The sequence below is a fragment of the Heterodontus francisci genome, chromosome 15 (genome assembly GCF_036365525.1).
Source record: "Heterodontus francisci isolate sHetFra1 chromosome 15, sHetFra1.hap1, whole genome shotgun sequence".
NCBI classification, from domain to species: domain Eukaryota; kingdom Metazoa; phylum Chordata; class Chondrichthyes; order Heterodontiformes; family Heterodontidae; genus Heterodontus; species Heterodontus francisci.
The window spans coordinates 75,434,130-75,457,036 of NC_090385.1; the positions used below are offsets into that span (position 1 = coordinate 75,434,130).

The following is a 22,907-nucleotide window of genomic DNA, read 5'->3' on the forward strand; positions in this document are numbered from 1 at the left end:
TCCAGGAAATTATAGGCCGGTGAGCCTTACGTCAGTGGTAGGGAAATTATTAGAGAGGATTCTTCGGGACAGGATTTACTCCCATTTGGAAACAAACTAACTTATTAGCGAGAGGCAGCATGGCTTTGTGAAGGGGAGGTCGTGTCTCACTAATTTGATTGAGTTTTTTGAGGAAGTGACAAAGATGATTGATGAAGGAAGGGCAGTGGATGTTATCTATATGGACTTCAGTAAAGCCTTTGACAAGGTCCCACATGACAGACTGGGACGAAAGGTGAAGTCACACGGGATCAGAGGTGCGCTGGCAAGATGGATACAGAACTGGCTCTGTCATAGAAGACAGAGGGTAGCGGTGGAAGGGTGCTTTTCTGAATGGAGGGATGTGACTAGTGGTGTTCCGCAGGGATCAGTGCTGGGACCTTTGCTCTTATATATATATATATATATATATGATTTGGAGGAAAATGTAGCTGGTCTGATTAGTAAGTTTGCGGACGACACAAAGGTTGGTGGAGTTGCGGATAATGATGAGGATTGTCAGAGGATACAGCAGGATATAGATCGGTTGAAGACTTGGGCGGAGAAATGGCAGATGGAGTTTAATCCGGACAAATGTGAGGTAATGCATTTTGGAAGTTCTAATGCAGGTGGGAAGTATACAGTAAATGGCAGAACCCTCAGGAGTATTGACAGGCAGAGAGATCTGGGCGTACAGGTGCACAGGTCACTGAAAGTGGCAACGCAGGTGGATAAGGTAGTCAAGAAGGCATACGGCATGCTTGCCTTCATCGGTCGGGGCATAGAGTATAACAATTGGCAAGTCTTACTGCAGTTGTACGGAACTTTAGTTGGGCCACACTTAGAATATTGCGTGCAATTCTGGTCGCTACACTACCAGAAGGACATGGAGGCTTTGGAGAGGGTACAGAAGAGGTTTACCAGGATGTTGCCTGGTCTGGAGGGCATTAGCGATGAGGAGAGGTTGGATAAACTCGGATTGTTTTCACTGGAGCGACGGAGGTGGAGGGGTGACATGATAGAGGTTTACAAAGTTATGAGTGGCATGGACAGAGTGGATAGTCAGAAGCTTTTTCCCAGGGTGGAAGAGTCAGTTACTAGGGGACATAGGTTTAAGGTGAGAGGGGCAAAGTTTAGAGGGGATGTGCGAGGCAAGTTCTTTACACAGAGGGTGGTGAGTGCCTGGAACTTGCTGCCGGGGGAGGTGGTGGAAGCAGGTACAATAATGACGTTTAAGAGGCATCTTGACAAATACATGAATAGGATGGGAATAGAGGGATACGGTCCCCAGAAGTGCAGAAGGTTTTAGTTTAGGCAGGCATCAAGATCGGCACAGGCTTGGAGGGCCGAATGGCCTGTTCCTGTGCTGTACTGTTCTTTGGTGAGACCACATCTGGATTACTGTGTACAGTACTGGTCTCCTTATTTAAGGAAGGATGTAAATGTGCTGGAAGCAGTTCAGAGAAGGTTTATTAGACTAATACCTGGAATGGGCATGTTGTCTTATGAGGAAAGGTTGGACAGGCTAGGCTTGAGCTCCAGTGGCAGCATCCACCTCCTCCGCGGTGGCACTCATCAGTTAAAGAGCTGTTGTCCTTGGATTGGCCGGCAGCTCTCAGTGGACAGGACTTCTGTCACTGGGATTCCTTGATCCCATGAAAGGCCTGCCGCAGTCCAGTTAAGTGTCTAATTGGCACTTGATTTGGCGAGCCTTCCACAAGTGGGGCGACGCAGGCTTCTTGGCAGCACTGTTTCCAGAAGTTGAGACCCCTGTCGCCTGGGTAAAATCCTGGCCTCTGACCCCTTTTGCTTTGCCTCTCCTATCAGTTTATCCTCAAGTTTATTGGCAGCCACCAAAACTTCACTGTCATGAGGACTTCTGTTCCTAGTTATATTGAGAGACTGTTCTTCAGCCTTTGTTTCATGGTGTAATCTGTTCAAACTGTGGCCTCTACTAGCACTTTGTTTTTCAGGACTACTACTGTAAGATCTCCCTCTCCCTTTCCATTGGCGGCTATTTCTCCAGTACATGATTGTTTCCTAACACTCGAGTCACTTTCAGATCCACTGTTAGAACTTGCACTTCGCTTTCTTACTCACCACTCTTTCACCCCATTCTGCCAGTCCAGCGACCTCACTTCTTGGCCATCATCCTGAACATTCAACCAATATTTAAATTTCCCAGTAGATTTTCCTGCACGTTCCACAATTGTTGCATCCCTCCACTCACTAGACCCCTCTGGAATATACATCACCCGAGTACATACTCGGGGCAGTTGGCCTTTGGATGTGATAGCTCTGTCCTGCACATCATGATCATGCATATTATCACTATCCAACCCTTGATCTACCGTATTCTGTTCTTCAGGACCTTCATCAGAAAACACATGAGCATCTGATGTACAAAGTGCCTTGTTTCCTTCTATCAGCTGCTCAGATTCTGAGATTTTGTCGGCAACCTTATTAATTGTGAGGAATGAACCTTAGCAGTTTGATTTCCATGTTTGATAACTATTGCCTTATCATCACAACCTATTACCTTACGAGGGCCTTTCCATTCCCTATAACCCTTTCTTTTATAATGCACCAAATCTCTTGAATTAAATTCTGTCTCAGATGGCCTTATATGGTGCCTCAGAGCTCTCTGAATTTTCTCCAAGACCTCAGCCTTGATGAAAGCCCGCCTCCCTGCATATAAAGCATTCAAATGTGCAGATAAAATGGAACTAATTGAGAGTAGGAGGAATGTTGCACAGCAGAGAAGGCAATTTGGGACTTTGCCCATAGACCAATTGATAGAAACTATACCCTCCAACCATCTGAAGCGAATTCTTTGCATGAACTGCTCATGCCAGGGTGGTGGTCAACTTGCAGTTTGGTTGGTCAGCTAAGATTTTTATGCAGCATTTCATCGATCACTGCATGATTCCTTTCATGGAGCCCATTGCTGAAAGAAGTTTCAGCTGCGGTATTCATGACCATAATGTTCATGTTTTAACATGTCTCTGGACTGGTCATTGGCAAATTCCCCTCCATTATCAATCAGAACCTGAGCTGATGCTCCAAGTCCAATCCCTATCCATTTCTCCATCATTTTATGTATAATCACCCTTTTGTCCTTGCTACGTATTATTGTAGGAAGACAAAATCTGGTTGCCAGGTCTATGAAGTGTAGAATGAAAATATTTCTGTCTTTGTCCCATACCCTTAAATCCACGGCAACTACCTCGTTAAAGTAAAGTGCCAATGGAAGGCTTACAATAGGATGCGACGGCATCCTCCAATACTTCATACAGATATCACACTTTTCGTTAATCTCTTCTATTATCCTTGTGTATTCTTCACCAATCACACCTGCATCCATTAGCAGGGTTTTTAATCTTTGACAAGCAAGGTGAGCAAATTGTCTGCGTAACTTTAAGACAATTTGCCTTTTTTCCTCTCTGATTCTTATCACCTGATGTCATTAATACTTAACTAACGTACTAACTAGAAATGTCAGGTTTTGTTAAGGGGATACAATTATGTCCTGTCTGGGTAAACTACAACTCCACTGACTTTCCAAAAACAATTGCTTTATCATGCTCCATATCAAGTTGCATTTGTGCATTTTTCTTAGAACGTTTACTCAACAGTAAAGGTAGTTATCTCAATAAAGACTATGGACGGAATTTTATCTGGACGACAGGAGTCTCGACCTCCAGCAAAAGTGCTGCTGAGACCCGACGTCGCCCCTTCTGGTAGGTTAGAATGGGAGGGGTCTTGCTGGTTAGCGGTCGTGGGGGAGGGTTGTGTCGGGGGATCAGCAGCAAGAGCAGGAGATGGCTCTCAGCGGGCCCCTCCCTTCCCAATGCTGGGTCCCTCGTTTAGGCACTGTGCCTTTTAAAGAGGGACCCCTGCCCTGAAGCCAGAAAGCAACCAGCATGGTTTTCATGCTGTGCTTCCCATGTGGCAACAGGCCCACCCGCCGCTCAGTTGAGTGGATCAGGCCCTCAATTGGACCTTAACCTTGTGTTGATCCTCCCCACTGAGTGAATCAAAATAACATTTTAACCAATCTGCTCCACATATGTCAATGTGCAAGCACTATCTAACACAGCACAGTTGAATGAATCCACAACTAACACATTAATCACAAGACTAAAACTCCTTGTGACTAGTACAATTTGTTCAGATTCATCATTATCTTCCTCTTCTGCCTCAGAATTCTCTGCATCATTTCGAGGAGACTGCTTCGCTGCTTTGGGTAGTTCATCGCATAATACTTCACGTCACACCAGAAGCACGTATTAATTGTTCCTTGGACATTTCAGGGATTCATTTGCCGAGTATTGCTGTTCCAATTCTGTCTTCTGCTGTAATAGCCAGACCTGCTAAAAGTGCTTTCTTCGTCATTCCTCCCGTCTTTAACTGTTCCATTGTACTGGTGCCTGCGTCCAGTATCTGGACCATTTAAAAATCCAGCAATCATTGAGCCCTCCATTCTTTGTGGCACTGCACAATGTCCCATTGGTTCTACCAAGGCTGCAGAAAATGACTGTTACCCCAGGAATTTTTTATGGTAGGGCATAACCCCTGTCTGCATAACTATTCATTCTTCAACTGGACATATGGTTCATACTCAGAACATTGGAGGGTAATCATACCTTGACAATTAACACTTGCTTTCTGCCATTTTCCACAATAACCACTGTGATTTTAGTTTTCTATGTGAAAAAAAATCATTAGTTTCCAACCTTCACTTTCAGGTATCCATCCTCTGCTTCCATATTATATTCCAGAAAGCTTGGTTATTGAAGGATTATGATGGAACCAATCTTTACTCAGTCTTGCATTTATTTTACAAATAAAAAGATTACAAACATGCAGCTCCTCCACTCAAACCTTCCTCCAGTTTCACTGTGTCTCCTTATATATACTCAAATAAGACCCTAATTAACTTCTTCCACCTGCATATGATTAAATGCAATTAACAATGCCTCAACACAGATCATTGCAGACACCACTAGTCAAATCCTGCCAATTACAGTATTTGCCAATTATCCCTACTGTCTCTCTTTTTCCGCTCAGCCAGTTTCCTAACTAGGTTAATAATTTGCCTGCGATTCCATGAGCGTCACTTTTGGCTAACAGTCTGTTATGAGGGACTTTATCAAATACCTTCTGGAATTCCATATAAATGGCATCCATAAACATCCCCTGTCCACTACTTCAGTCACCTCTTCAAAAAATTCAATCAGATTCATCAGGCATGATGAATTCTTTGTTAAAAATTTTACAAATCCATGCTGGCTCTCTCTGATCATCTGAAAAATTTCAAAGTGTTCAGTTCCCCTATTCCTAATTAGAGACACGAGCAATTTCCACCAGTATCATTGCTTAAACAACCAAGATCTAATCTATCACATAGATTCACTTTAAGGTGCCATTTGCTTTAAACAAACGCTATCAGACACTATTAATGATTAGATTTTAATTAGTAATCAGAAGAACATGCTGAATATTAGATTCAAAAAATGGCCTCGGTAGGGGCAGTTCTATGTATTCCTTACCTGCTCAAACAACTGGCTGGGCTGTTCATATTGATCAGCCTTACAAATCTGAATGACAGGTCATCAAGTTCTTTGTTTTATCTTTCGACAAATCTTTGTCAATTTTTTTGAAAATTATAGTGTTAACCCTTGTGATTTTCCCAGAATTCAGCAGTATCCTTTAAAAAAACACTTGGAGGTCACTTTTCTTGTAACACCATGTCAGGTGTTAATGTATTTAAATTTGATTTTACAAAAGTCAGTCTTGATTTGCTACAATGTCCCCATAGTCAAAAAAAACTTTGGACTCTCACAAGAAGGTTGACCATTTTGCATAATTCTAGAATTTGAGAAGAGGAAGGGAAAGAAAGGAGTGCAAATTGGATAGTTTAGATGGATTAGAATGCTGTTATTCCATTCCATCCATACCATAGGACATACCCCAACATAGGATCATACCCCTGATCACTAAGAAACTGACTCAGTTTTGCCTCTTTCATTCTTAACAGCTGCTCAATTGCATTGTACTCATAGAGATTAACTGCAGACATTTTCTTCTATTCAACTAAATCTTCTGAAAGCAGCATCCTGATGTGATATAGTTATTTAAGAATACCAAGGCGGTTCCTCAATATAAACGGAAAGCTTCTTTGTGGTCATGAGAATGTTGATCCCTATTCTTGTGAGTGCTATTCTTGCAACACCTTTGATTCAACAGTAAACTTGTCAGCCTGGGAGTAGAGAAATCTGAATTGAATTTTGTTTGAAATAAAGGATCTCTTTTATCTGAGAGTAGTGATTTCCACTTGAGTAAAAAGATCTAAGTAAAATTCTACACAGCGTGCAACCAAGATGCTTCTGTCCTTGCACCACTTAAGGTTCCGGAGATGAATTCAACAAAAATTTTGTTTGAATGGCTCAAAATAATAGCCAGAATCACTGTCATTACATTTTCACTGGTATCTTCAATTTCAAATTTGTTGCCATTATAAAGAGAACATCTTTAGGCTCACATAATCATTTGAGAAGTTCCTCTATAAACATGAACACTAATTCAATCATCGTCTTTGCACTGTTAAGAGTTTTTATAGGGAATTTTCTGGATAGAAATCACTGTGGCTTTGTGTGGCACTGGTGATCTCTCTTGCCCAGGCAGAATGAGATGACATTCTTGAGAATGTTTCCCTGGCATCTGGCTCACGATCTAATTGGTAATGACATCTGTATTTCTGGCTTTGAGGTGACCAGCATTCAACTTAGACAAATTTGTACGGTGCTTCTAAAAGAGTTTGAATAATTGTTAGAATAAATTAGTTAGAACATATTATGAAACGACACTAAATACTGAACTGGTTGAAGTAAGGAACTATGATGGACAATTGTGTGGTAGGAGAGGAACTGATTGGGGAATTCGACAACAAATTCATTTTTAATTGTTGGAATCAGATTAAGCTCAAGATGCAAAAGGTTGAGCTCAATATCAATGAGTACGAATGCATACGTTTCAGGCTGGGGAGCAGTAAGTTTTACAGCTCTTATTATCTGCTTTACATGCCAAAATTCATAATCAAAAACATCATTATCTCCCTGTATTTTTTCCTATTTACAGCTTGGAGTTAAAAATCAGCTTCCTTTCACAGGACCATCTTGAGGTTATGGCATCTACTTTAAGTTCCACAGCAACGCTATTTTAGCCTTGGCATTTAATTCAGTAGGAAAAATAAGTGACAGTAAAAGTATCTTGTTACTTTATCTTTTTGCTCACTTCATGCTACTTTACCTTCTCTATGTCAGTAATTCTATTTCCAGTTCTCCTCTACATGCCTCATCCCCCAGCACCTTTCTGACAGTCTTATCCACTTCTTAGTGACTGAATATATGAGGGTAATGTCAACTGATCCCATCCCATCACTTTGTCGCCAGGAGAGTTAGGTTACAATTATTCTCATATCCATATCATATTTGGGAATACGTTTGGGTGATATGACTTGCCTTCAACTTTTTGTCTCTGAAACTGGTCTGCTATCTATAGGAATAATGCACCAGAACTATGAGACCATAAAGGTGACTAGAAACATACTACTTCCATTAGCAATGCAAGGTTCTCATGCTCACAGAGTTAAAGATAGGTTGTATTCTGGGCCACTCAATGCATGTCTGTCAATCAAGTAAGTGCATCTAAGTATTCCAAGCATCTTGAGTATATGGGTATCCACTAACATTGAGCCCTACTAAATGAGATGTCTAATAAGAGAATCAGGGTTACAAAAAACAAATTCAAACCAGTAATGTAATGTTTTTGGTATCTCTGTTATAATGAAAGCAGTCCCAAACTGTCAACATTTGTTATTGAATCTTGTTAAACACTATGATTTTAGGATGCAAAGGTAAATAAAAATACTTTAACTTGGCAGCCTTTATAATTTCCCAACAAGAAGGTTGCGAGTGAATCTACCACTCAATTAGACTTGTATCAGTTGGATAAATTTAATCAGTTGTCATCTGGGTCATTAGGTAGAGGAGTTCAGAGAAATGAGGTAGTCCATTTCAGTTGGAGACAAAAGTTGACATTAAGTGTTTCGCCTTGCTTGAATCACGTGTTATAGTTACTTTTTGGAGAGTGGCTCTTGACAGTGTTCATGGGAACATCTACATCCTGGACAAGCCTAGAATTCTGTCTAAAGGAGGAAACATAGTGACATAAATGTAAGGAGAAAGAAAATCAAAAACACAAACTCACCCCCATTTAAGCACTTAACAGAAAACAAATGCACATTGACAGTTTTTTGCAGATAAGACTAAACTTAAAGGTACTAAACTTGGTAACTGGTTTGGTTTCATAAGTGAAATAATTTTGTTTCCCCAAGAAAATGATTGGAGAAACAGGCATCCATTGAGTAATTTTACAAGTCCATCTATTGCATTAGTAGTTAGAAAAGCATGAACAATGGACTCCCAAACTTCCAATATGCGCAGCCATGGGCTTGGCTCTCCACCTATGGTGTGGAGTCAAAGTTGTCCCAATAAGGCAAAGGATTCTGGTGCTAGCTCCTTATTAAGAGCAGTGATTTTTACACAAAGGCTGAAAGAGCCACAGTACTGATAAATTAACAAACAGGAGCATATGTCAGGAGTTGTTAGATCCTCTCAGAACATCCATATACGCTGAGATTATATGGGATTTGGTTTTGGTAATCTTACAAAGCTTCATTTTGATCTTATTAAAAGCATATAATCAATTTCAGCATATTAGAGCTTTTCGATACAAGATGGTACAAAATGATTCAGATGTGGCTCCTTTTAAAACAAGAGTAGTTGAAGCAGTTTTTTCCTTTTTTAATGCACATTTTAAATATCCCAAGTCATTTTGTTTTGACACCTTTGCAAAAAGCAGAGTCAAATCTAAATCATTCATGCATCTGTGAAACTCACAAGAATTCACTACTAAATAATAGAAAATCACATCAGCGTGAAACCTGTTGCGAAATATACTAAAAATCGGGTAACATCAGATGACAACCTTGAGGCAACAGTTGAATATGCTATCCTTCTTGATAGCCCAATGTCATGAGCATTTCTGTCGTACTCCACAACCTTCAGGTTTGACAGTCTTTCATAAATCTTTCAAGTAGCAATAATGTGGGATCCTTTAAACCGTACTATAGAATCCACATTGAGGAATTCAAGTCTTTAAATAATGGCTTAATTAATTTAAAACTGATAGAGTGCTTATAAAAGTGAAATCTTTGCATGTGTCAACTATATTTAACAAACATGTGAAACAGCACTTCAATTCTAAGGTTAGTAAACAGCCGTAATCAGCCATAATAGCAGTAGTCTTGCTGTCATCCATATTGCATGTTCCTGAGCTTCAAGCAACGTTGAATAATGTGATTATTAACTAGATTATAGCAGACTTGAAGAGTATTGCCCTTGCTCCTACTTTCACTCTCTTTCTCGTTTTTAGCATTTTTATATGACTGAGGGCTCCAGAATTAAGACAACAGATGTGATGAATATACTTCTGAAGCTAGTTGAAGAACTAACCTGTGACCAAAATCACCCGAAGAAAGGTTTTGTTTTCCCCATTTATAGCAGAGACGAGTATTTGGACATGCGGTATAAAATGTTCGTCATATTCACATTATGTATCGCTGATGAAAACATTATTTGAGTTTTTTATTTGCACAAGATGTTGATGTTTATACAGAAGGATTGGTAATTGGGCCCTTTTTTGGCCGCATAAGCTAAGCTTAGCGTAAGAAATAACCTTTCTATGTTTTGAGTTATTAATTTGTGAAATAGATGGGCATCCAATGCAGTGGATGTTGATGGAATTGAAACATTAAAGAGGGAATTTAATCCATTCTTCATTCAGCAGAAAGTAAAAGAATATGGCTTTGAGGCAGAAAGATTTTAAAAAACGTCTGAGATGCAAGAGAGAGTCACATGGGATGAATAGACGTTTTTCCCGTACATTTCTAACGTTGTGCATGTGCATATAGGTATACTGAAGTATATTTTCTACAAAAGTCCGAGTGTATCAAGCCTGTGTCCTCAGTACCTTGCTCTATGGCAGCGAGGCCTGGACAACGTATGTCAGCCAAGAGCGACGTCTCAATTCATTCCATCTTCGCTGCCTCCGGAGAATACTTGGCATCAGGTGGCAGGACCGTATCTCCAACGCAGAAGCCCTCGAGGCGGCCAACATCCCCAGCTTATACACACTACTGAGTCAGCGGCGCTTGAGATGGCTTGGCCATGTGAGCTGCATGGAAGATGGCAGGATCCCCAAAGACACATTGTACAGCGAGCTCGCCACTGGTATCAGACCCACCGGCCGTCCATGTCTCCGCTTTAAAGACGCCTGCAAACGCGACATGAAGTCCTGTGACATTGATCACAAGTCGTGGGAGTCAGTTGCCAGCGTTCGCCAGAGCTGGCGGGCAGCCATAAAGGCGGGGCTAAAGTGTGGCTAGTCGAAGAGACGTAGCAGTTGGCAGGAAAAAAGACAGAGGCGCAAGGGGAGAGCCAACTGTGTAACAGCCTCGACAAACAAATTTTTCTGCAGCTCCTGTGGAAGAGCCTGTCATTCTAGAATTGGCCTTTATAGCCACCCCAGGCGCTGCTCCACACACCACTGACCACCTCCAGGCGCTTACCCATCGTCTCAAGATAAGGAGGCCAAAGAGATTTTCTAAGAAATAAAATGTAATACGGTCTAATGCAGAGAATTAGTGTGCTTTTGTATGATCTGGTGGCACATAGACTTTTAATATAACCCAACGCACACTGGGCTTCTAATCAGCCATGTGGGGCAGAATGTTTCCGGGCCTGTGGAGGCGGGCTTGAAGGTGGGACGGGGAGCAAGGTTGGACATGAGGTCATAGGGTCAGTGTGCAGGTAAGTTCCCGCCTTCTGCCGATCTTGCCGGAGGTGGGGTGGAAGCAACAAAGGTGCTTGCCCAGCAGTGGCAGGTGGCCAATCTACCTATTTATGTGCCCAATTGTGGGCAGTTTGGGGATGCCGCCGGGATCTTCCCAGTGGTGGACCGAACCCCTCCCCCACCGAGGCTATAGCCTGGCAGGTGTCGGAGGCAGCTTGCAAGCAACTGACCAGGAGACCCATGAGGCCTCTTACACTCACCTGCAATTCCACTACCCACCCCCCCCCCCCACCACCACCCCACTCCCCCCGCAGCTACTGGAGCTGCATGGATCAGTGAGCCACAACTGTGGCCACAGTGGTGGGATGGCAGCTGTGGCCACAGTTTATATAAATAAAATTGAGACTTCTTCAGTGGGTGCTTTCAGATGGAGGTGCCCTCGCAGTCCCCATCCTTCAGTGACAGCACACACCTCTGCCAGAGGAGCAGCTGTCCTTCCAAGGCTGCAGACCCTCTGATTGAGCTTGGAGCCTCAGGAACCCGTTCAGGACGATGGACACAGAGGTGTCCAATTAGAAGGCCACCTCCCGGAAGTTCACACTAACAGGCTCGCAGCTAACAAGTGCGGGGTGGGGACACGGAAATGGTCCTGACCCACAATTTTTTTTTTTTTTTGAAGATGTTCAGATTTCACCTTTTGGCCGGGATTTTATCCGGGCGACAGGTGCCTCGTCCTCCGGCAAATACACTGCCGAGAAACCCGCAACGCCCCTTCTGTGGGAGGCCCGCTGAATCAAGTCCCATTAGGCACTTAAGTAAACAGTGGCGGGCCTTCCACGGGATCAAGGACCCCGGCAATAGAAGTTCTGCCTTATGCGAGCTGCTGGCCTGGCAGCTCTTTAACTGAGCAGCGCCACCACAGAGGCGGTTGCTGCTGCCGATGAGGCACCTACCCGAGGCCCAGGAGCAGCACTGGACCCAGGCCACGGGCATGTCAGGACGGGAGGGGTCTCTTGGGGTGGGGGAGGAGGAGTGTAGGGGGGTCGACAGCAAGGGCAAGGAGTGGCTCTCAGCGGTCCCTCGTTTAGACACTGTGGCTAATTGTGGTGACAGCATGATGCGACCCTTTATTCAGCACTATTGCCCACTTAGGGGCCTCACTTAATTTCAGTGGAGGCGGGAAGGTGGTAGGGTCCCCCCTGCCACCTTCCCACCCAATTACATGCTCTCCCCGCCTCCAAACCCACTGTGGGGAGGAGCATGAAATTCCCCCATTGAGTGTACTCTGGGTTCTTCCCCAGAAGGCAGAGGAATGAAATGTCTGAGCTACTTTCACTATTCTAGCCACTGAACTCAACATCTGCTGGAGAAAAGGGAGAGGAAAAGCAATAACTTCAGAGTTTTTTTTTAAAAAGCCTTAACCACCAAAAACATGCTAATACATTTAACACTTGAGAGAAAAATTTAATAAATTTACAGTTATACTAGGTAAAGTGAAATCTTAAAATTATCCTTAAAATAATTAGCATTACATCAACAGAGTAATCATTGAACAGTCAAATGAAGTAATTCCACTTTGTTGGTTTCCTGAGAAAAATCTATTCAAAAATACATTTTGAATACAATTTCTATAGACTGATGAGAAAGCTTCCCTCAGTTCTGATAGAACTACAATCTAAAATAACCACAGTCTAAAATAATGGCAGAATTGCTAACAGAGTCCCAAGTACTCATGCAGTCCCAGCTTTTTATCAGGTCCCAAACCGAATGTGTTTTTCACTCTACAGGTTATATGCAAGTCTTTTGATTCGCTGAAAATCTCGAGTAAGTGTCAGTTTCCTGGGTAGTTAATTGCTTGATGTTGCTGCAGTTTTGCGTAGTCTGACCTTTTATGGATCTTACTCAACCTTTCAACTCTGGATCGAAGTGTCATTATCATATAGATCTATGGTGTAAGAAAAATAATTGCATGTTTCAACAGATACTTCAGTCTTTATGTTTTTATATTGCATATATATTGTGTAAATAGGATACTATACTACTATACAGTGAAATTACTGAGCATGGAATCTATTCCTCTCTTGAGGAAAACTCATAATTCTCTCATGTTTTAACACTTAAGGTGTCAGCTCTTCCCTGCTCATGAATTCCACAGTTCCCCACTGCATAATCTCAATTTTCTTTTTAGTCACCTTGTGCATTGTAAGTAAGTTATTTGTAAGTTTGGTTCAACATCAGTTCCCCACAGTGTGTTTTGACCCTGTGCTAAAAAGGCAAAATCTGTTGTCCACAAATATATTGATTGCATAAACGCTCCTAATTGTTACTTCTATCCTCTAAAATGCAAGTGCAGAACAAATTGTAAACTTTCATAACTTCAGTTCCAATCATTTTAAGTATTTTGTTGCAGGTTTGTAATTGCATGTATTCAATAGTTTCAATGCATGCTACATTGTTGCTCTGTAATGAGGGCTTGCATCCTCTTCCCCTCGTGGGTGGTTTCTATTTGGTACCGTTTTGAAGCTGAGTTTAGAAATTCAGCACGGTAAGGGAATCAAATCTGCATTCTAACATGACTGTTGCATGGTATGATGATCTCAGACACTACTGCCTCAACCTTAAAGTACAATTTACAAAATGGGGTCAGTACCAGATGGAAATTTAATTAGGCAAGTTACTATAGATAGCTATATTATATATCTTGTAACATACGTACTGTGTTAATTTTCAAAGCTAACGTTTTGGACATGAAACAGGCTAAGAATTTAAGTTCACAGCACTGTATTGTGTTAATTTTCCTTGAAGCTGTCAAATCTGGGTGCTATTTTATCCAGAGTTGTTATTTAATTAACGGTTAATCAGTTGTGCTTTTGGTTGTTTAATTATCCAGATTTACAGGATATTCAATTTCAGGGTTTTCTGTCAAGCCTGTATTATAATAGGCACATCGCCCTAGTGCATAATTGCTAGAAATGGCTTTGGTCTTAAAATTCATGTTTGAGAAGCAGTCCTATCCGAGTTCCTGAGTGAGAAATATCTAACAACTGCAGAAGAAAAAGCCTTCTGATTTACACATGGTACTTGCTGACCATGCATCAGTCTTCCAGAAAGGAGTACAAGGGGCATCTTTTAGAGAGGTTATTTTATGTGCTTCTTTGATTAACGACACTGTCATAAACAATGCACTTTATATCAGAAGTCATTTATCAGATTATCCCAGTGAAGGAGCTACTGTATCTTGTACTCATATATAGTTACATGACCGTAACTCAATGGAATCTAATAAAACTACTTGGTGAATTAGTTCTAAAATACTTAGCCTTAGGTTACTGAAATGATATGTTTGTTGCAATAATGCTTTTACTTCTTGGCTTCCAGCATTGGAAGACAATATCAATCACTTTTGCAGCCTTGAGTACCTTGACAAGGATGCCCTCAATAGAAACCATTGTACAATATTAAATCCCCAGTAGTGTGGTAGTAAAATAGTTAATATTAATGGGTCACTGATGACATGATGTTGTCTATCACAGACATTCTACATGAAAGGGAGCCAGCAGACCTTGCGTTGTATTTCTACCATTTCAATCTTCGTTGCTCAGCTGCTTTTGCTTTTAACAGTCACTGTGCATTTTACCACTCTGTGATTTAATCCCCAAAGGTATCTGAAGTGCACTTCACATTCACCTAGATAGATTCCCAATGTGTAGACAATTTTAGGCGAGATTTCTGCTTCATAAATGTCTGAGGGAATGTGTCTGTGCATTCTTCTTCTACTTTATCACCTTGCTCCTATGATCTGAAAAGCCATTTATTACAGATCCTCAAATGCATTTCAGTATCAATGTGATTTGTATATGCTATTCTTGATATTTCTATTTACATAGTAATTTTATGTTTCATATTTTTACTTTTGTATTTTGCCACTTCCTATGAAAGACTTACCAACAAAATCAAAACCTTTTATTTCTCCTGTCACAGAAAACAGACGCGTTACTTTGGAGAGGTCACGTTCCCGTCACAATGGAAATACGACATTTGCATGATCCCAAGGTGCCAAAGGACTGAAGTTTGAGGATTATTTTTCTATCAACCCTTGGGCATGGAGCAGTTCGAAAGTGTAGTGCAGACAATGATCTGTGAGTGTTGAGAAGAGGAGATCCAAAGGAATCATGAAAATATTGTGTCTGAGACGGTGCAGAGCTGACCCTTAAGAGAATTTTAACTTTTATATTTCCACCAACTTAGAATTTGCAAGTGATGGACTTTGTCCATGGGGTTGTGAAATTCATTTCAATAAGTTTCGTATTTGTATTGCAAAAAAATGAGAGAAAGAAAGCAAAAGCTTGGGATCCCAATTTGATCTGTTCTTATGATTCTTTTCTGTTTGTAAGTTAGAGTGTGTGCTTTACACAAGTAAATTCAAAATAACTTTCTGCTTTGGACCATGGAATGTTACCAAAGTAACCAAAGTCTGAACACACCCAGCATATCAACTGTGGCAAAATAGTCCTTTTTTGTCTCTTCTTTCGGGAGGACTTATTTTAGATTTACGTTTTCCCTAAAAGAAGTATTTTTCTTGAGCAAAAATATTTTCTAATTATGCACTTGTATGTACTTTATATGCATATTTTCAGGAAAAAAGATGAAAACAGCATTCTTATATTGTCACTGCCTATAACAAAAGACTGACATCTGTTAATTAGTAAGTCTGTATTACATGTGATTTCTTAAGTCACGTGGAAAATGCATTAAGTATGAGTTGTTTTAATATCATGTCGTTATTGCACAGTTAGCTTTCCTGCAGTGGAAGTTTGTTCATATCCACATTGTGCAAGAACAGTGCTACAACACCCAGGCTTGTTTTATAGAAATATTATAAGCAGATCTCAACAGTAGTTGAGATTGTGTTTAAACGATCAGACCAATGAAATATTCATTTAAAACTTAGCAACCATATTAGCAAATATCTTCACTAGAGCATAACAATTACAAATAGTGAACAGAGTCCCAAATCCATTAAAATATATAGCAAAAGAAAAAGGTGTGTTGTAAATGAATTTGCAAATACATAACAGAGTTGCTTATCTTATATAAATGAGAATAGAATGTATATCAGCACAATGCCTTTAATGTTTAAAATAAAATTGATATTATAGAGATTGTTGTCACTTATAGTATTTCCAGTACACGTACAACACCTGCTTTCTTCTCAATTCAGAGTTCTTTTTAAAATTATAAGTGAATTCTAGTACTATGAAAACAAGTTGTCTCAGTCTATCAGAACAAATCTTCATCTTGTAGTCATCCTGAACGGTCCCATTGTTTCTGACTGACCCCTTTTGCCCTACATTGCTGCTGCTTTTGTTTTCAGGCCACTAGGCCAGACATGCCCTTTTGTTGCTGGAAATATTCAATTCATATTCTAATTATGCCTGAGACCAGTCTACTTCCTACCACAGATGTTGTCTGGTTGATGTTTAACACTTTCACTGACAGTACTTATTCCCCGAGGTAAACAACTGCGCTGATAACTCTCAACCTTATCTGTGCTTTCGCAACTTTTTCTCATCACAAGGTTATGTTCCCATTCCGCATTTTTTTTCCTACTTCAAGGCTATGAGTCAGTACTGGGTATGTAATTTTGCCATGGACTAGTATTCTCAGAACTACAAGGGACTTTTCACCAGCTGCAGCAACTCTCTGACTCCATAGCCCATTGTCTAATGTATGCATTGTGAATGTCCTTCTGTTTAAATGCAACATCAGGAAAGATGTGTACAACTTATTTCCAAACGCCAGAAGGAAACTATGCCTTTGAGAGATTTTTCAGGAGGAAGCAGAACAAATGAAAATGACAAAATGTACAAGAATCACGGAATTTTTACAAGCGCAGAAGGAGGTCATTCGGCTCATCGTGTCTGCACTGGCTCTCTTAATGAGCAGTTCACCTAGTGCCATTCCCCCGCCTTCTCCCTGTAACCCTGCACATTCTTCCTTTTCATATAACAGTCTAATTTCCTTTTGAATGCTTCAATTGAACCTGCCTCCACCACACTCTCAGGCAGTGCATTCCAGACCTTAACCGCTCGTTTTATGAAACAGTTTTCATCATGTCACTTTTGCTTCTCTTTACCCATTACTTTTATACGTGCCCTCTTGTTCTCGAGTGGGAACAGTTTTCCCCTATCTATTCAGTCCAGACCCCTCATGATTTTGAATACATCTAACAAATCACTCAGCCTTCTTTTCTCCAAGGAAAACAGTCCTAACTTCTCCAATCTATCTTCATAACTGAAGTTCCTCATCCCTGGAATCATTCTTATGAATCTTTTCTGTACTTTCTCCAATGTCTCTCACGTCTTTCCTAAAGTGTGACGCCCAGAACTGGATGCAATACTCCAGCTGAGGCCGAACTAGTGTCTTATATAAGTGCAACATAACTTCCTTTCTCCAGTACTCTATGCCTCTATTAATAAAACCCAGGATACTGTATGCTTTATTATCTCCACTCTCAACCTGTCCTGCCACCATCAATGACTTATGTACATAAACACCCAGGCCTCTCTGCTCCTGCACCCCCTTTAGAATTGTAAATTTAGATGAGTAAACCTCCTCAAATAGGTTTGTTGGGCTGGAATTACCCTGCAAATCAGCCAAAGAATCAAACAAAGGCAGAGATTGGAAGAAGGTTATGATGCTGAAAGATGACACTAGGAGCTGGATTTTCATTCCAGGATCAGGACCTTGACACCCAAATAATTTCCAGATCCTGACCCTGCATGGCTGACGAGACACTACCTTCAAATGTAAATGATCTAATTGGGCCGGGGGCAACTGTGGTGCACAATCAGCCGCCCCAAGACCAGCATGGAGATAGGAAGTGGCTCCACGCTGCAATATTGAAAGGTAGATGGCAGCTTTGGCAAGCATCAGATCAGAGGGCCAGCAGGATTACAGTGCAAACAAGTGGCCAAACGGTGAACAGGAAGGCAGGTGAAGCGCTGTGTTTCAATCACATGTTTTTCAACTTCTTTGAATAATTATTGGCATCAAACAATGTCCAGCTGCATTACTCGTGACAGCTAATCACTGTTCAATCCTCCCGCTCTCCTCTTTGAAAATTCTATTCTGGCCCTCCCCAGCCTGTTAATAAGCTTCTCAAGGAGCTTAATAGGCAGTTAATTAGAGGCGAGCGGGTTCCCAGCTCCACCCCCCCACCCTTTCTTTGAAAATTGCAGTGCTTTCCGGAGACATCAAGATCCAGAGATGCGTTCCAGGAACACAATTTTAAATTCACGCTCACACCCATGCTTGCCCCCAAAGTGCTTTGAAAATCTAGCCCTAGATTCCTCTGCAACCGTAACAAGTATTGAAGGATGCAACACAATGCAGATTTGTGGGGGGAGGGAAACACTTGTAGAAAATTGGGTCTGTAATTGATCTGGCATTGTACCGCTCCAAGTAATTTGGTAGTGGGAAAGGAAAATTCAGGGTAAGGAAACATCAGAGATGTTACCTGTAAATTAAATTTAAAAATTTATTGAGTGAGCATCAGCAGTGCACAAAGCCTTTGATCTATGTGAGAAAATTACATCCCTAAATCTCATGCGTTCTTGCCTTGTAAGAGGTATTATAGAAAAGTTAAGGCAGCTCTTTATTTATGTTCTTGCAGGCCACGTGTAATTGTCTTGCCTCCTTTGGCAAGAAACATGGGATTGTGCTACTATCAGTGATGCTCCTTGATTATCCAGCATATGAGTATATTCACATGGGGAGATTTATTGTTTCTGTCTAGTTCTGTTGCTAAGAAAAATGAAACTCTCCCAAATGAGGCTGAGATTTAAGTGAAGTCCGAGTCGGGCTCAAACCTATAAAATTTTACTAAGAAGGCAAATGTTCTGGCTTAGCAGATACTCCTAAAGTTCATTGCATACTAATGTTACTCTTCAAAGAGCAGCCTGGTGAAGTAATATCCAAGATAGTGTCAGAGGTTTCACCCCAGTAAACATGGACATTTCACTAAACATGATTTCAGACATTTTTAAACTTCTAAACTTTGGCTAATCATTGTATAATGAATTGTTTACATAAATTCTTGAGGTATAAGCAAGGAACTCATCTTAACCCAATGGCCTTGATATCAGTTCAGAGTTAACCTGTTAGCCTATAGAAAATATTGTCAAAATTGAGCTTTAATTTCTACTTGCACATAACTCCATTTTAGCATGATTGCTTACAGATAAAGCTACTAGCCAATTTTTGCAGTACATAATGTTTAGCATTTCTAAATGAAAAAAAAAAGACTTTTATTTCTAGAGCGCTTGAACAACCTCAGGACGTCCCAAAGTTCTTAATGATGCTGTGTCATTAATTTGGGATTTTGTTGCAGATGGCCTTGGTTTCTGGAACAGCCCATACCATAAAATCATCACAATTTTACCCTGGACTAATATTTCTATTTCTATCTCCTTTACTATTTACCTTCTCCTTATTGCATTTGTCTGAGTTATGTGTCTTTTGCATATATCAATTAATATGACAACATACACGATTAGTGGCACAGTGATGTCACTTTCACTGTTCACAAAGTGAGTAGGTTTCCCTTTATAACTTGCATTGCAAATTACCTTTGAATTGAAATCCAAATATGTTTTTGTAGGTCAGAATTTTGGTGGTTTTAATGTTTGATACAGTTGTACAGAAGGATCTGTTTGGAAACCATTTGCTGGATCAATGCGTTAAATTCCACGTTTACAGTGAATCCAAGAATTCAAGACTTGTTGCTCATGATGTAACCAGAATCAATTAAAATAAATATAAAGATATGCAACTTATTAAATAATATAAAGTAAATGCATTGGAGTGCACAGATACATTTTACTCAATTGCACCAGAAATTATTGGCAATTCTCAGACTTCTGGTTTCATGCTGATCCAGTCTGTAAACCTGAAAATTCCAGGAGGAGCAATGAATTGAAGTCCTGGCAAGTCATAGTTAGATTTTCAGATGCATGATCATTGAATATACATGTTTATGAAGTATATATATTTGCTAATGTTCATTATTGTTGCAATAAAGTAATTGGTGAATTTTAAAAACAAAACGTTTTCTTCTGAATTTGTTTTAGAATTTATTGCAATACCTAATTTTGTGGGAAGATGTTTAATGTCACACTAGCCTGCTTGGAACCTTCATATTTTAATATTATGGAATTTTGAATGAGATACACATATCACTTTATAGTTATTAAATATTCCAAATTTAAATTGATCATGGTATACCAAGGTCACATTTATCAACATTATCAAGCTATTGACTGTTAACTAAAGATTTAGACCAGTATTTTTTTTAAAAGGTTGTAACAACGTGTCTTGACAACATTGTCATTGGAAAGTTGAATTTAATATGTGAAACATAAAAAATACCTTTACATTTATTGCAGTTTTCATCATGATTTATTTATCTGCAAAGATTGAAAGTAGTGTTGCATACACACACACACACACACATATATATTATATTGTATATAAATATATACACACACACACAGTAAAGTTACTTGTTCATTAAGTTGAATATAGATGATGGATTAGTGCTCTCTGTAGGTAATACACTAATAAAGTGTGCTTCACCATGTAAGATTAGTTTGAATGTGAATCTGTCCTCGGCAGACATGCACGATTTGCTTGGTTAGCATCGAGTTACCAACTGATTTTATACTTCCCATTTTTATTTGAAGGCATTTACTTCAATAATTCTGAAAATCCTCTTTTATATATTATAAAATGTGATGTGAGAGTTTAGGTTTCTAAATAGGATGATTGTAATATGTGTTACGTTGAGTAGTTGTATAAGGTGAGCGGCCACTGGATGGTGAGCTAGTTATGGCCACCCTCCACTCTTGTGACCAGATGGCCCTGCCCATTTTGACAGTCGGGCCTTATTTCCATGTTATTGACATGAGAGCATCAGCAGGCAGCCTACCCAAGTACAAAAAAATGTAAATTATTATTATTAAACCTAATGGCAAATTGGCCTTTATCTCAAGAGGACTGGAATTCTAAGAGGTGGAAGTTATGTTACAGCTGTACAGAGATCTGGTTAGACCCCATCTAAAGTCATGGATTCAGTTTTGGGCAACGCACCTCAGGAAGGTTATATTGGCCTTGGTGTGGATGCAGCACAGATTCGTCAAAATGATACTGGGGTTAAAAGGCTTAAATTATGAGGACGGAGTGCATAGACTAGGCTTGTGTTCTCTTGAATACGAGTAAGGGATGATCTAATTGAAGTGTTTAAGATGATTAAAGAATTTGATAGGGTAGTTTTAGAATGTTGATCATTACTAGTTGATCATCTTCCCATTTGACCCTGCCTTGTGTACAGAAAGTCAAAATGTCCTTGCAACATGCTCATTGAACTTACCGATAATCGGTTTTGTTTTCAAACAAACTGTAAAGAGCCAAACATGGGCTGGATTTTGTGCTGAGGGTGGGGCTCCCGGCGCCAGTCCAAAAAGGTGAGGGGAACCCCGCCTCTGCCTTTTTGCACCTCCATGGCGCGATGCTCTGGTCTTTGTAAATCAAAGTTTCAGGAGGCGGGATCCTCGATCCTTTAACGATGGGGATCCCGCTTCCATGAGCTGCTGGCCAATCAGAGGGCTGGCAGCTCAGTAGTATTGGCAGCGCTACCAGGAGCAGTGACCACTGCTGGTACTGCAGAGGCCTCCGGCGCAGGGCCAGTACTGGAACCGTGGAGCAGAGGTAGGTGAGGAGGGGTGGCTGGGGCCCTGGCGAGGGGGTTGGGGGGTGGGGGGGCGATGTCTTGCAGTCTGGGGGAAAGGGGACACGGGGTGAATTGATTCCCGGTGGGGTCTTCCGTGGGCCACAAATTGCCCATAATGGAGGGACACCCCCCTCCCCCCACCCCCAGCCTGCAGGGAGGGTTCCTCGTGTTACAGGGTGTCCTCCCTGCATGGCGGAGGCACCCCCCACCACCCCAGCCGCTGGTAAGCTCCCAGCAGTTGTGGGAAGTGGCCCTTAATTGGCCGTTAATACACCACTTAAACGCCTTAATTGGCCTCTGGGCAGAAAAACTGTCATCGGCCTATCCTGCCCCCCGAAAGATTACTGGGCGACAGGGAGGTGATGGGTCCTGTGCCCCGCCGCCCCCTGCCACCCATTGCGATACTCTGCGTACCCCCCCGCCTTCGATCCCACCTCATCGGGTCACACAAAATCCCTTAGAGATAACAGAGGAAAATATCGTCTAATGTACAGAGGTGGAGGTCGAGGAGATTAGAAATTGGTACTGTAGCGCCGGTTTGGTGGGAGAATAGCAATAGGTGCAGCTCAAGGCAGCCAAATTGTATAAAGTTAATAAAAAGCAAAATGCTGGAAATCTGAAATAAAAACAAGAAATGCTCAGCAGATCCGGCAGCATCTGTGGAGAGAGAAGCAGTTACTGTTTCAGGTCAGTGACCCTTCTTCAGAATATTGTATTAAGTTAATGTCTGTTCGAGCTATCGGGAAAGTAGAAGCCTTAATGGTAGCCCATGAAGGTCAAGTCTGATCATCATGAACTTTGTGGAGGAAACAGGTTGTGTTAATTACTTGTCATTTAATGTAGTACTGTAGAGTAGTTGTATAGAATAATATTTTTATTAGTGATTGTACATTAAAGCTTGTTATTTAAAACATCTTGACCTGAATCACATAAAAGTTATTGTTACAGGACTTTGCAGCCACAAGACATCCACTAGCATCTGGCTTCCTTGAGTAGGTTTGAGTTGAAATTTTAAAAATAACAAGTGTTAAGAGATTGACTGATTCTGACCTGGGCAAGACAGGAAATAATTGGTTGTGATCGAGTTCTAAACAGTAACCCACCCCTCAGCAAACGTAGATCAGAAGGGAAATCATTGGTTGTGACCAGGTTATACAGTAGACAATCCCGCAAGTAAAAGAAA

At 40.9% G+C, this 22,907-nt stretch overlaps 1 protein-coding gene across 4 annotated transcripts in view; it reads left to right on the top strand.

The window, feature by feature from the left end:
- The window catches only part of diaph2 (diaphanous-related formin 2), a 967,621-nt gene extending 947,461 nt beyond the window's left edge, over window positions 1-20,160 (top strand). For 2 of the 4 annotated variants that reach the window (XM_068047699.1, XM_068047701.1), the window contains one exon: window positions 14,917-20,158. In XM_068047699.1, the coding sequence (XP_067903800.1) occupies window positions 14,917-14,981 (65 nt within the window). In that variant the 3' untranslated portion in view covers window positions 14,982-20,158. Of the gene's footprint in view, window positions 1-14,916 lie in introns of all 4 variants that reach the window. The other 2 variants (XM_068047702.1, XM_068047700.1) reach the window with 2 other exon arrangements.
- Window positions 20,161-22,907: the final 2,747 nt, after the last annotated feature.